The 15,318-nt window shown below is 43.6% G+C and overlaps 1 protein-coding gene across 3 annotated transcripts in view; it reads right to left on the bottom strand.

Moving 5' to 3' along the window:
* Positions 1-2,502: 2,502 nt before the first annotated feature.
* Positions 2,503-15,318, bottom strand: part of myo1ha (myosin IHa) — a 130,128-nt gene continuing 117,312 nt past the window's right edge. For all 3 annotated transcript variants that reach the window (XM_059654953.1, XM_059654954.1, XM_059654955.1), the window contains 4 exons: positions 13,744-13,814; positions 10,765-10,862; positions 7,555-7,654; positions 2,503-4,411 (listed from right to left, as the gene is read on the bottom strand). In XM_059654953.1, the coding sequence (XP_059510936.1) occupies positions 4,385-4,411; positions 7,555-7,654; positions 10,765-10,862; positions 13,744-13,814 (296 nt within the window). In that variant the 3' untranslated portion in view covers positions 2,503-4,384. The remainder of the gene's footprint in view (positions 4,412-7,554; positions 7,655-10,764; positions 10,863-13,743; positions 13,815-15,318) is intronic.

The following is a 15,318-nucleotide window of genomic DNA, read 5'->3' on the forward strand; positions in this document are numbered from 1 at the left end:
TTACATAAATAGAGTTGAAGTATCTGTCAGGATGTTTTGGTCAAAAGGTGTGTTCCCCAGATCTATTATTGATTTTTCGAAGTAACAAAAGCGAGTTTAATGTCTGTTTTAAAATACAGTACCTCTGACCAGGTATCATTTCTGCATCGTGTTCTGAGGTCAGTTTAATAGTGAAATCTCAAACAATGCTACATTCATTGCCACCCAGTTATCTTCTCTTACTTTTGCAGTTTCATCAGGTGCTTACCTAGATTTTTATCTTCCCTGTAGATTTGAGATGAGTTTTTTTTTTCATGCAGTGGGTAGTGTCCCTGCCTCCTGAGCCAAAAGCTCTAGCTTCTTCTCCCTCCAGGTCTTGATAGCCATGGAAGATCAGCTCAAAGGAGAGCCAAGCATAGTGTTGCCCTGCAAATCTTTATTGGCACAGCCGGAGGCTTTCCTGTCTGCCATGTCATGGAAGGAATGTAGGAGCATTGACTGCTAACTGTATCTCTGGGAATACTGGTACAAAAAAGTGACATTGATTCATTGGACTGTAACTCCCGAACGCCTGGTCTTGTAATAAATTTTAAAGTGCAATTGAACACTGGGCCGTGAACTGGAAAGGATTATTATTCAGAGATAGTAGGAACCGCAGATGCTGGAGAATCTGAGATAACAAGGTGTAGAGCTGGATGATCACAACAGGCCAAGCAGCATCAGAGGAGCAGGAAGGCTGATGTTTTGGGCCTAGGATAGGGCAGCTTCATAATCTTCCCTCCCCTTACTGCATCTCGAAAACCAGCCCAGTTTGTCCCCGCCTCCCTAACTTGTCCTTCCTCCCACCTATCCCCTCCTCCCACCTCTAACCATGCCCTGATGTCCTACCTACTAACCTATCCCGCCCTCTTTATCTGGTTGTCCTCCCCAGGCTAACCTACCCCCTCCTACTTCCCCACCTACACTCACCTTTACTGGCTCCATCCCCACCTCTCTAATTTGCCTGTCTCCTCTCCGCCGATCTTGCCATCTATCCATCTTCTATCCGCCTCTCCCTCTCTCCCTATTTATTTCAGAACCCTCTTTCTGCACCCTTTTTCCCCCCCCCCCCCCCACCCCTGCCATTTCTGAAGAAGGGTCTAGGCCCAGAACATCAGCCTTCCTGGTTCTTTGGTGCTTAGCTTGCTGTGTTCATCCAGCTCCACACCAGGATTATGATTCAATAGTCTTAACTCATTGGCCTTTAAAATAATTGTTTTAAAGGGCAGCAGGGTGGCTCAGTGGTTAACAATGCTGCTTCACAGCGCCAGGGACCTGGGTTCAACTCCACCCTCGGACAACTGTCTGGAGTTTGCACATTCTCCCCTTGTCTGTGTGGGTTTCTGCCCACAGTCCAAACGCGTGCTGAATTGGGTGGGCCTAGGACAGTACCCTGAGGAATTCCTGCAGAAAGGTCCTGGAGCTGACATGACTGACCTCCAACAACCATGACTATCATCCTATGTGTCACAATGACTCCAAAAAGGGAGAATTTACACCAGCTACCTATTGATTCCAGTTTTGTTAGGGCTTCTTGATACCTCCTGCTGAGTTTCTCCAGTAGTTTGTTTTTGTTTCAGGCCTCCATCATCCATAGTTCTTGGTTTTATTATAATCTGTCAGTTTCTCTGCTAGTCAGCCAGGCAACTAGATATGTCATAGTCGAATAAAAATATAAATGTTATATTTGTCTATATGTATATATTTAGTTGTTAATAAATTTCCAGATATTTGGCTCAATAGCAACCCTAGTTTCTATGGTGTGTGTGTGTGTGTGTGTATACATAATATGGGCTAATGTATAGGAAAACCACAAAAATGCCACTAGGCATTATCTAACACAGAGTTGTCTACGACAACAGAAACCATTGCTTCATGAGATAAAAAGTTGTCACCAAAGGCTGGATTAATAATTTGGATGCTGTACTAATGGCCTGGAAATAGAAATTGAAATTCCACAGCAACAGGTTATAAATTTAAATTCATTTAGTTAAATAAATCTTGAATATAAAGCTGGTACTAGTAGCAGATTGGTAAGACAATTGAGGTTTTATGATAATGTGCTTTGCAGAAGGAAATCTTCCATTCTTACCTGTTCTGGCCTACGTGTAACTTCAGACCCCGAGCAATGTGATTGACTCTTAGTTGGCCTCTGAAATGGCCTAGTAAGGCAGTCAGTTGTACTCATGAAGTTGGCTCACCAACACTTTTTCAAGGCATTTAAGATGAACAATAAATATTGGTCTTATCAACACCCACAACCCAAGAATCACAAAAAGAAACCTCTGATTAATCTGATTCTACAATCCTAACTTTCTTCAGAAAACAAATCCAACATTACATTTAAGTTTGAAAATATTATTTAAAAATAAATAAACTGCTATGTACTAAAAATAATAAATGTATGATTCTAGAAAGCATAATTACATTTTTATTTATCTAAAGAGAACAATCATAATGTACATGCATTCCTATAAGGTACACAATACAGTTGGTTACTTACATGGATAATACATATTCTGTTTCATCACATTTTCACAGATTAAAGATGATACAAGTCAATAGATCCACCTTCTCATGCTTTTCACCTTTGTAGTGAGCTGTTCCACAGAAATGACCTTTAGCCAAGCATCTTAAACAAATCTAATGTGATTTCACGTCACGATACAATGAATTTGTATAGCAACTGTGTTTAATTTCTATTTTATCAGGAAGAAAGATAGACCACAATGGAAGCCAACAACTTAAATTTATTTATGTTTTAGTCTTAATGCAAAAAGAGGTCCCAAATTCTGTCAAAGATCATCATTGGGAAAGTTGTCACCATTTTGGAGAAAGTGGGGTGGATGAATAGAGAGGAAGAGCTTCCAGGAGGAATTTGTGTTTATTCATTCTCAGGATGTGGTCTTCACTGACTCGACCAGCATTTATTGCTCATCCATAATTTCCCAAGGGAAGTGAAGAGCCAACACATTGCTGAGAATCTGGAGTCACATGTAGGCCAGACCTGGTAAGGATGGCAGATTTCCTTCAATAAAGGACTGTATGAACCAACTGGGTTTTTCTCCCAGTAATTGGCAATGGCTGCATACTCATTAGACACTTTATTTCTCCCTCTTTCAAATTTGAATTCAAATCCCACCTGCCATGGTGGGATTTGAATCTGGGTCCCCAGATTAATAGTCTAGGCATAAGACTATTAGGCATTGCCTCCCCATTTCCAGAGGCTGTAACCAATGAGGGGAGGCCACAGTCAGACGACCAAAGACTCTGAAATGCAATCACCTTTAAGACAACAAGATGGGCAACAGGTTTACTCATTCTGTGCCTGATATCCTCTATGCACCATGTAGGTTGGGGATTGACTGTCATGGCTTGTTCTAGAGCCATTGAGTGTGAAAATCAGAGACCTAACACCAATCAAGTCTACTAGAGGCTAAATGGTTGCCAGTTGACCAGAAGCCATGACCTATGCTCTCAAGTAAGAAACAATTCACGGCCACCAGCAAAACAGGTAAGAAATCATGTTTTTAATCAGCTGGATGCAGAAGCATTCTTCTAGCTTCCTATTAGAACTGCCAACTGCTGCCCTATTCTGCTTGAAACCTGGCCCCTCACTCCCTGTCACCTCTCCACGCCCAACTTAGATCAGGTGACACTTGCCTCTCTGGAGTAATCTCTCACAGCATGACAGGTTGACCCGTGCTCATGTCCTGATGACCCAAGAGGGATGTTTGGATGGGAGTCCATTGGGTGTCCTTTTGGTGCAATGATTCATGCAGGGAGAGACCCCCACCCTGATTCAACATCACCTCATATTGCCCCAGACCAAAACTCACTCACCTATCCCTGGCATGCATTGGCTAACCTTCAACATCTGAAGTTTAAAATCCTAATGTGTTTCTTTAAATTTCTCCAGCATGACACTGCAACTTTATATCATGAGTCATTGCACAAAACAACAGCCAAGGGTCTGGAAATATTCCTGTTCTGGCCCGATCATGTTGGATATAATTAGAACACCATTCTGGCTGCAATCAGCTGGCAAGACAGGGTGAGGATTGGTGGGGAACATTCTGAATTTGTCTAGCAGATCTCACACACTGCCATTACCAAGATATACCCTCATTTATTGAATCAAGCCCCTTTTATATCCCGGTGCTTCAGGCTAGCAGGCACTGTAATGGCTTGTGGCAATGAGATTGTATCAGACCAGCCCGTTAGCCCTGACCTACACTGTATGAGATGAAAGGACCACACAGTGATGTATCAGTGAGTGGTTAGACAATGAATACTTCTGGAGCTTGCAGGAGTTGCTACTTCCCTTGAAATTTATCAACAAAATCAGATGAATAATAATGGAAGGTCATCGGGACTTTACCCTCGGAGTCATCTGTGAAAAGGAAAACAGAGACAGCTTATCATGACAGTCCTGCCAAAATTAATATTCAATAAGCATTAGCATCTACACCCAATGTTCAGCTCATTGACTCTCAGACTGGATACTAAACTTCTAGGTTTTGGCAAAGATCTGTAGCTCGGGTTGTGGGTGAGGTTGTTGGCTTGCTCACCGAGCTGACTTGTTATCCTGCAGACATTTCATCACCATGCTAGGTAACATCACCAGTGAGGCCTCCAATGAAGCGATGTTGTTCTATTCCACTTGGAATTTCCACTGTCACGCTCATTATAGCGATAACTGTCATTTTGGTTTTGTGTATGGGTTTGTATTTGGGGGTCCAATTCTATATGTTTGTTGATTGTATTATGGGTGGAGAACCACACCTCTAGCAATTCCCATACATGTCTATGTTTGGTTTGGGCTAATTCATCATTCTTAGTTTTGGGATTCTAAGCTCTGGTCAGGGAGCCACAATGCTCCAGATCTGCTCAGAGTGTCACTGTATTGGGCTGGTTATGTAAAATGGGGACATTCAAGTAGAGCAAGTCAACTAAAACATGGTGACAGTTCAAAATGATAAACCCATCCCAGGTCAATGAGGGACAGAAGATTAGTTTACTGCTTTGAAAAATGATAACACTTTGAACTGATCTACTCCTGCAATGTTACCTCTGATATCCCCCAAGGATTTATCATTGTTCAGCTTCTCCTTCTCATCTGCTGAACCGAAGCGACATTCCCCAAAAACACAATACCAATTTTCACTTGTATTTAAAAGAGCTGATGACACCCAGCTCTCCTTCATCTCCACTTCTTCCAAACTTTCCATTATCTGTAAATTTTCAGACTGCTTGTTCAAAACCTTGAATGGCAAATGTTTTCACACTCAAAATATTGGGAAGACTGAAGGCGTTGTCTTTGGTTTCAATACAAATTCCGTTCCCCTGCCACCTTCTCCAGCTTTCTCCCTGGTAACTGTCTCGGGGAGAAGCCAGGATGTGTTTTAACTTGCCATCATGTTTAATCACATGTCTCTAGAATTACAAATTCTGTCTGTTCTCCCTCTGTAACATCATCAAATGTTAGAAAAAGCTCACCTGACCCACTGCTGATACCCACCTCCATGCCTTTGTTAATTTTTGACTTGACCGTTCCAACATATTGGATGAGATTTGCTTTAGATTTATTGCCATATGTATATAAAATACAGTGAAAAGTGTATTTTCATGTATTAAATGCAAAGTTTTGCCATGCCACGGCACGACCTTGAAACGCTGAATATGATGCGGGATTTTGCTGCAATAGGGTTCATCTTTCTCTCTTCTTCCTGTTCCTCCTCTGTTGTTCCTCCAGTTGTTGCTTGGCATTGGCCAGGGTCTCTGAAACACACTCCTGGGTTTCTGTGACATGCTCCTGGCCTCTGAGACAGGCCCCCGCCACCACAATCATGATGGCTGTGTCCGAGCTGGAGCCATGGACCTGGGGATGTGTGGATTCCACGCCACCTGCTTCCTATCCGAACCTCCTCCAGACCCTGCCACCGGTCATCGGTCACCGGGTGTTTTCCGCCATCACTTCGCCCATGCTTCTACTCCTTCAGTCACCCAGGCCTAGTTGCGGACCTGGAGCCTTGGCTCAGCCTGCGCGTCTGGGCCAATTCTCAGCCCATGTCTACATTCCACTCTCCGTTCTCATCCTTTCCTTCCATTGCCTTGCCATTCTGAAACTTTCCTGATCCCTCAAACTCACCCAGATTCAGTTGCCCTCCAATTCTGATCTCTTGAGTGTCTCTGATTTTATACACTCCCTCAGTTGTAACCTTGCCTTCTGTTTCCTGGGTTCTAAATCTCTGGAATAAATCTTTCCGCCTCTCCTCCTTTAAGAAACTCCTTAAAATGAACGCTCACCAAACTTGTGGTTATCCATCTTTAAGTAGCACAGCGGAATATTTTGTTTGATAATACACCTATGAAACACATTTGGCCAGTTTATTTGTTAAGGGACCATATCACTGTTACAATGTCGACCAAGGTTGGTACAGTTGTCAGTGCTCACAATAATTAAAGGTTGTGGGGATGGTGTAAAGGTGAATTGGTTGTAAGAGATGGGTCATGATCTTACTGAATGGGAAAGCAGGCTCAAAGGGCCAAATGGCTGACTCCTGCTCCAATTCCTCATGCTGTTGTAAATTCAAGTTGATGCAGTCAAAGACTTTAAGATTGTGAATGGGTTGGAGAAACAGAGATAGGTTAAAAAGCAAAACAGGAAGTACCTCTACTGTAAGACATCCTGGTCCACCCACCTGCCCATAGATGTGAGCGAGTGACATAATTCCGGGTCTGAGGAATCCACGTTTGGGATGAAAAATCAAGGAGGTCCTGATAGCCTGAAACATTGACTCTGTTTCTCCCTCTGCAGCTGCTTCACTGAGTGGTCCTCCATTTCCTTCTAGTTTTCACTCCAGACTTCCAGCACCTGTGGTGTCTGCATTTGTGAAGCGACTTGGGATGTGCATTCAGCCCATTGTGACTGGACCTACTCTTTGAAAAACTATCAAAGTAGTCTTATGGCTCCAGTCTTTCTACACAGCGTCAAATATACTTCCTTTCCTGATCTATATCCTAACCCATTTGAAAGTTCCCATTGTATCACCTTCTAGTACATTCCAGATCATAACATCTCGCAGCATCAGGTAAAATTCTCCTCATCTCCCCTCTGATTCTTTAGCCATTTGCCTGAACTTTTGTCTTTTGGTTACTGAGGCTCCTGCTAGTGCAATTTGTGTACCACTCTCACACAAAAAAGCAAAGATTTTTGGTGACCAATTTGATGTTTTCACAATTAGAAGGTTTCTGGCACATTTATTGTCACCGTCTCACACATGTGTCCTCTGAAGGATCTCACTGATGCTTGCTATTGGACAGTTTACAAAGGCTGGAGCAGATTCAGGATTTCATAGCGAGTCAGCTAGTCCATCCCATCTAATATCCCTCTCTTCGTCTGGCACCTCCCGCTGCACAGGAGCAGAGTAAATGACCTGATTCTTCCTTGTACCAAGAGTGGGGACTCAGTCTCTCACTGCTAACATTTCAATCAAATCCTTCTATTCCAATAACACTGACAGAAATCCTTACCACCATCAGGTGACCATTCTTGCCTTTGAAGACTTGAGATTCATGGCCCAGGGTGAAATCAACAATACCTTCCTTGCCTGGTTGAATCGTGAATTTCAAGCTGAAATAGGAAAATTTAGAAACAGAGTAAGATATTAAAACTTCATGAAACTATTGTGTATATACATGAGAATGGTAAATACTTAAGAAGAGTATAAAAACTAGACACAATATGTAACACCTTTTCTGAATTTATTGCAAAGCTGCTGTAATACTTTGTTTCAGATTCCCCACTGCACTGTTGATACAAGACTTTCAGATATCTAAGATTTTGGAGTAGATCTGTAGCTCAGGTTGTGGGTGTTGAGGTTGTTTGGCTCTCCGAGCTGGCTTGTTGATCTGCAAGACATTTCGTTACCGTGCTTAGTAACATCCTCAGTGCAGCCTCTGAGGAAGCGTCGGTGTGTTTACCTGCCTGGTTTTTAAACTCTGGGGTCCATTGCGATGGATTGCCTCACTTCCGGGTTTCCTCCATAGTGGAATGTATACGGGGTCGAATTCAATGTGCTTATTAATTGCATGCTTCGTGGAGTGCCATGCTTCCAGGAATTCTCGTGCTGGTCTCTGCTTAGCCTGTCCCAGGATCTTGGTGTTGTCCCATTTGAAGTCATGGTTCTTCTTGTCCATGTGGATTGAGATGAGTGAGTACTGGTCGTGGCTTTTTGTGGACAGTTGGTGCTCATGTACTCTTGTTGTTAGTTTCCTTCCTGTTTGTCCGATGTAGTGTTTCTCACAGTCTCTGCAGGGGATTTTGTAGATAACATTGGTCCTGTCCATGGTGGGGAGTGGGTCTTTAGTTCGGGTGAGCACTTGTCGTAGGGTTGATGTGGGCTTGTGTGCCACTCTGATGCCCAGCAGTCGTAGAGTCTTGTGGTGAGTTCTGATGGGTTCCTGATGTAGGGTGGTGTGATGAGTGTGTCGGGCCACGTAGAATCTTTCTGATGCTGTTCCTGTGGGCATCTCCTGACCCAGTTCTTTGGATGTCCATTATCGTTGAACATTTGGAAGAGGTATCCCTCCTCCTCTTGGTGTAGTTCCATGTTGCTGCAGTGTGTGGTTGCCCTTTTAAATAGTGTTCGCATGTAGCTTCATTTTTGTGTGTTGGTTTGGTTACCATTGAAGCTCAGTACCTGGTGTGTGTGTGGCTTTTCGGTATACTTTCATTTGCAGTTCCCCATTTGACTTTCGCTCTACTATGGCGTCCAGGAATGGGAGCTGTTTGTTCTCCTCCTCCTCTCCGGTGAATATTATTCCAATGAGGGTGTTGTTTATGAGTTTGTGTGTTTCTTCTAATTTGGTCCGTTTAATGATGACAAAGGTGTCATCTATGTAGCGTATCCATTGTTTAGGATGGATTTGTGGAAGGGCAGTCCTTTCCAGTCTTTGCATGCAAATATAACCTAAACTATGGATACGCTACATAGACAACACCTTTGTCATCATTAAACAGACCAAATGGATGGGTACATGGATAGGAAGGGTTTAGACGGATATGGGCTAAATGCTGGCAAATGGGACTAAATTTATTGTGAGCATCTGGTCAGCATAGAGCAGTTGGACTGCAGAGTCTGTTTCGATGCTATATAGCTCTATGACTATGAAAGCTGGTCTGATCCACAGTATCACCTACCTCCACTGGGTCCCCCGTCTACCCCAGCTTGGACGGAGCTCAATCTCTGAGGTTTTGGCACCAACCTGTCCCCGCAGAATTCCAGTTGCTGTGGTAACATGAACTTTGACCTGTGTGTTGTAGCCTGGAGCTATGGATGGTGATGGTAGAGGCTACTAATTCCGTTCCATCACAAAGCTTGTCCAGGCACCTCTCCAGCTTTCACTGCCTGCCACAGGCACACATTGGAAAGATTTCAACCCTGACACTCAACCTGCTTGGCTACATTGTGAACACTGTTCACATGGCAGCCGCTTGCTGAGATGGGACTTCAACTGGAGCTTCTGGCTCAGAGAGACGGACACTACCGACTGAGTGACAAGTAACACAGGATCTTTGCCTCCGAGTCAGCAAATTGGAAAATTAAAGAACTGTCCTGGGAAATCTGAGCCTATGCTGTTTTAGCTGTAATTACTCAGGACAATGATTGGGAAATGTAATTGGCCTGAATGCTTCGGAGCTAGGAAGGGGCCAAACTGTCCAAAATTCTTCCTCCTGACCTTTATCCAACGTTGCTGCTATGAGGTAGCTGTATGGAGAGATATTGGGTTTGCATACCTGGGTCAGACCCAGGCGTTTGATGGGTAGTGTTCTGGATTCAGAAAGGCTTGGCTGAACCCTGGCAGCCTATTACTGCTCAATGTCTACCATACAATACAACAGTGATAACATTAGAATAAAGCAGTTTGATTTGTCACAGACCCTGTGCAGGAGAACATGGGAACAGAAGCAGGCCACTCACCCCTCTAGGCCTGTTCTGTTGCTTAGTCTGATTATATTAACCCAGTCCATTCTGCTTCACTCCATAATCCTTAACGCCCTTGTGTGACACAAACCTATCTATCTCAAATTAGAAACTCTCATGGATCCTCAGCCTTAATATTTTTTATTGAAGGGAAGAGTTTCAGATCCCCCTTTCCCTTGTGGGAAGTAGTGACATTATCTTTGAATGGCCCAGCCCTAACTTTGTCCTTTTGTTGTGGACTCCTCAAAATTTCACTCTATCTATTCTAAATGTCTTTAACACTTCATTAGATCTTTCCCCGACTTGCACCGTCAAGGGCATCCAAGTTGAGTCTATCCAAGCTGTTGTCACAGTAAAATACCTTTTATTTTGGTGCCTTCCTCTGGCAGATAAAAGCCAGGGACTGGAGTGGGTAACAAGATGCTACAAATCAAAAACAAATATGAGTCTTGGTGGGCTAGAGGGCCTGTGCCTGTGCTATATTGAATTGAAAAACACCATGAGTGCTAGAGAAACTCAGCAGGTCTGACAGCATCTGTGGAGACAGAAACGGAGTTCAAGTTTTGAGTCCACTATGACTCTTCTTCAGAACTGAAGACGTTGGGGATGAAGCAGTTTTCTGAAGCAATTTCTGAAGTGGAGTCATACAGATAAACATATTTCTCTCTTCATGCACGCTGCCTGACCTGCTGAATTTCTCCAGTGTTATCTGTGTTTGTGTAATATATCTGCACACTTAGTGGTGTTTTTTACCTACCTGCCCTGAACAATTTTGAAGCTGTTTTGCTTGCTGGCCATTGTACAGAGTTTGGTCACTGTCTCAAACACATAGTCACACTGTAGAATGACATCGCCCTGCATACATGAGACAGACAGACAGACAGACAGTCAGTGCAATACCTAGTGGATGACCCACCTCCACCAAACTCCCTCACATGGCAAAGGACCTTAACTTCAGTAATGTCACATCGAGGTAGTGGCACCACTTCTTGGCTTGACATTCAAACACAAAGAACATCTGACAGAATCCCTACCGTGTGGAAGCAGGCCGTTCAGCCCATTGAATCCACACTGATGCTCTGATGAGCATCCCACCCAGACCCATCCTCTACCTTAACCCGGCATTTCCCATAACTAATCCAGCTAGCCTGTAAATACTTAGACACTATGGGCAATTTAGCAAGGCCAATCCATCTAGCCTGCACATCTTTGGGCTGTGGGAGGAAACCAGAGCACCCGGAGGAAACCCACGCAGACACTGGGAGAATGTGCAAACTCCAACAGACTGTCGCCTGAGGCTGGAATTGAAACCAGGACCCCAGTGCTGTGAGGCAGCAGTGTAAACCACTGAGCCACTGTGCTACCCCACATCCATGGTGAGATTTCCCAGCTCTCCTTGGCTGAAAATCCCTGAGCTGTTTGAAAAGCTGTTGAGCCATTAATTGGCTTGGAAGAGATGGGCCAGCAGCTCCATTGTCATATTAGTGCCACCAGGCAGGTTGGCCACTGCAGCTGTTTCCGATGATGATTATCACTGGAGTCAGATAAGGAAGTGAGTGGTGGGAGATGAGGGGTTGCGGTAGGGTTAGTCAGGTATAGGGTTGTGGGTGTGCTGCCATGGGAGGGCACAGTGAGGATGTTGAACCACTACGGGTGGGTTCTCTTTTGAGCCCAGGGTGCCCAAACGGGAGGGACCATTCCCAACAAGGCTGCCAGGCTGGTCTTGCCATCTGATATGGGCACCCTGCATTGACTGAATACCAGTGACTTTAAGTGGCCATTAATTAGCCAAGATCTCAAGCTGTGTACATTGCCCTATTCCTACCCTGTTCCCTGTAAAATACGAACAGAAATGAGTATAATGCCCCCAACATGCTCTCCTCTCTAACTGCCAGAGAAAATTGCATAGCACATTTGTAATTCACTACATGTTTGAATTCCTGAACTCAGACATTGAGAGGGTGAAATCTTTCTTCATTCCCTCAGTCAGGAAGAACGAGGATTGGTTTAGGTCATATAGGAATTTATAAAAGAAAAGACCATGTGCTGGTGGTGGCACTAATGAACTTGTTGATCAATCAAACCTCCATCAATTTCACTACAACAGACTAACGGTAGCCGTTTCATGAACTGGTTTAGAATGGCACTGGGTACTATATAAAATTACTCACCTCCCTGATCATAGGCAGGATCAGTACCTTTAGAAAGAGCATTTCAAGACACTAGCTCCATGGAAGTAGGGTTAGGGTTACAGGAAAGAGGGTTTAAGGACACCAGCTCCAGGGAAGTAGGAACAGAAACAAACCCTTGAGCCCATTATGTCTTTTAGAGAAATCATGGTTAATCTGTGCCCAAACTCCATGGACCTCCTGTGCCCAAACTCCACGGACCTCCTGTGCCCCAGCTATATTTACCATTTGTGCCCTAATGCCATGTAGCCACGGTGGCCTTATCCCTTAACATTGAGCATATGTTAGACGGGATAAATGGCCTCATTCTGTGCTGCTAATGACTTATGCTGAACAAAAGCCACTCAATCTGAAACATAAAATGAACATTTAACCTACTGTCATTTGCAAATGAATGTTCCAAATGGTGAGTCAAAATGACTTTCACTCCTGAAAACTTTGGCTTGATTTGTCGATTGTCTAGCCTTGTCTAGCTCCCCATTTCAATTGAACAAAGTTTCTCTCAATCTACCCTATCTGTTCCCCATGATATCTTGAAAACTTAGCTCAAATTTCCTACCCTGTGATAATAGTCTGGCTGTTTTAGGACAATTTCCCAAAACAGTGCTTGGGTTAATGCTGCAATGAGGAAACATCATCAAGAGAAAAGGTGTTGAGGTTGATTTTAACTTAGGCTTTACGTGAGGAATTCACAGGAATCAGTGCATCTTGAACCAGTATGACGCCTCAGTGAATTTAAGCTCTTGACCTCAGTACCGTAAGGCTGTTACACTTGCTGTCCATTCTGGATGGGAAATTAGTCAAGGGAAACTGGCAATCTTTCAAGAATTGTGTAGATCATGGTTGCCCATTGGCATAGAGCTGGATATGAGTTTGGAGTTTGTTGGGAGGGTCTTGTGGGAAGGATTGGTGGTGATGACGGAGAACTGGGTGAGGGATAAGTCCCTGGGTAATGGTGGTCTAAGTGTTCCTTAACAAACCCAGAGGATGCTTTGTATCAGGAACGTACATACCATACAACAAAATAAAACTCCAAAGTATTCTGAATACTGTTGATGTGTTGTTTGGCATATTTGCTCAATTTCCTTTTATTATTAGTTTGTTTCCTCCCCAAGGGCATTGTGGGTCAACGCACTGCAGGTGGACAGCAGCGGTTCAAGAAGGCAGCTCACCACCAACTTCTCAAGGGCAACTAGGGACAGGCAATAAATGCAGACCCATCCAGAAACACCCACATCCCACAAATGAATAAAGTATGGAAAAGCATTTTTCCTTACTTGCCCACTTCACTTGACATTACTTTCACTTTTGTTCTCATTGTAACATTGAAACCATCAGGTTCATTCTGATCAGAAATAGTCCAGATTCAGTTAGTCATCATACACATATCCAAATTTGCTTTCCATTGAATTCCATGCAAGTCAAAATAGGGTGGGATTTATGACAGCATCTGATTCACTATTTTTTCTCATTTTACATTGTTAAATCCAAGTCCAGATGGGTGCCAACATTAATGAGAAGGAAACAAGAAAGCTGGGAATCCTTACTTTCTGATTGCTGTTCTCACAGGGAACGTGGATGACGAAGACCCCATCACTGAGGTTGCTAACGGACACACCTAAAGCAGGCAGAAAAATGGGAGGTTGTCAACAGTGAGGTCAATAATGTTCACATGTCCACAAAACACCTTGGGCATGGCAATACGGGAACAGAATCAGATTACAACACAAAGAGGAGGTCATTCAACCCACCTTTGTCTCTCTGAAGGATCAATTCCAGCTTTTTAAATTTATAAGGATTTGAAAGTTTCTGACTCGCAGCATTGTCTTTATTTGCCTAGGCCTGGAATTCCCTGCACTTTTCCAGCTCCGAACTTTACTTATTGCCTTTAAGATGCTTTTCAAAATATACCTTGTTGTTCTAGTCTATTCTTTTAGTCCAATATCTCCTCACATGGTTCAAAGTCAAAGTTTAAGAAATCTCCTGGTTTTTTTTAAACCTATTTTAAAGTTAAGTGCAGGTTGTTTACCTGATAGAGTTGCTGGGATACTTAGCAAGAATTTTTTCAGCATTAAAGGCCAACATTTTATAGAAATATTATCTTAAAACATATGACAGAGGTGCTATATCAAAATAAGATGTTGCTGTTAAAGAGTTGGGGGCACTATGGACTTCAGGAGAATGTCCTTTTACCTCTAGGATCAGAGTTGCATTCAGTAATGTTAAAAAGTAGACCATACATTCGTGGTGACTGCAGTTTTATCTGTAATTCAAACATTTACAAATAGCACCAAAGTGAGGAGGACATAATTAGCTCTGTTTCCTTCAGTTTTCAATTGTTTGCATTCAGCCATATTATACCCACCCACACTGCCAAGGGGCATACAGCTTTGCTGGCCAAAGGCTAACGAAACATGACATGGATAGTCATGAAGCCTTACCCTCTGTATTTTACCCAGTGAGAAAGCCCATGGGTCTTCAGTCAAGGAGGTGGGTTTACTAAATCGAGGAGTTCAAAGTCACAAGAATCCCTACAGAGTAGTTAGAGAGAAACTGTTCCCATTGGTGGATGGAGTGAGAAACACAGGGCACAGACTCAAAATAATTGGCCAGTGAAGCAGTGGTGACAGAAGAAAAAATTGTTTCGATGCAGCGAGGGGAGAGGCCCTGGAATGGGCTGCCTCGGAGTATAAAGGAGGCAGAGCCAAGTGAAGCTTTCAAAAGGCAATTGGATTATTCCTTCATAGAGGAAACATTTAAAAGGCAACAGGGAAGACAGCAGGGAAATTGCTCCAGGCATTAGAGAGTCATAGAGTCCTACAGCATGGAGGCAGGCCCTTCAGCCCAAACTGGTCTGTTCCGACCAAAGTGTCCATCCACGCTAACCCCATTTCCCTGTACTTGGCCCATATCATTCTGAACCCTTCCTGTCCATGTAGAGGTAGTGATTAACTCACTGTAGGATTTCTAACCTCTGGCCTGCTCCTTTAGGCACTGAATTTATATGACTGGTCCAGTTCTGGTTCTGGTCAATGGTCTGTCAGCCAAATCATGGGTGCAAGGGTGAATGCACTCAGTCTTTTTCCCAGGGTCAGGGAATCGAGGACTAGAGGGCATCAGTT

The sequence above is a fragment of the Stegostoma tigrinum genome, chromosome 26 (assembly GCF_030684315.1).
Source record: "Stegostoma tigrinum isolate sSteTig4 chromosome 26, sSteTig4.hap1, whole genome shotgun sequence".
NCBI classification, from domain to species: Eukaryota; Metazoa; Chordata; class Chondrichthyes; order Orectolobiformes; family Stegostomatidae; genus Stegostoma; species Stegostoma tigrinum.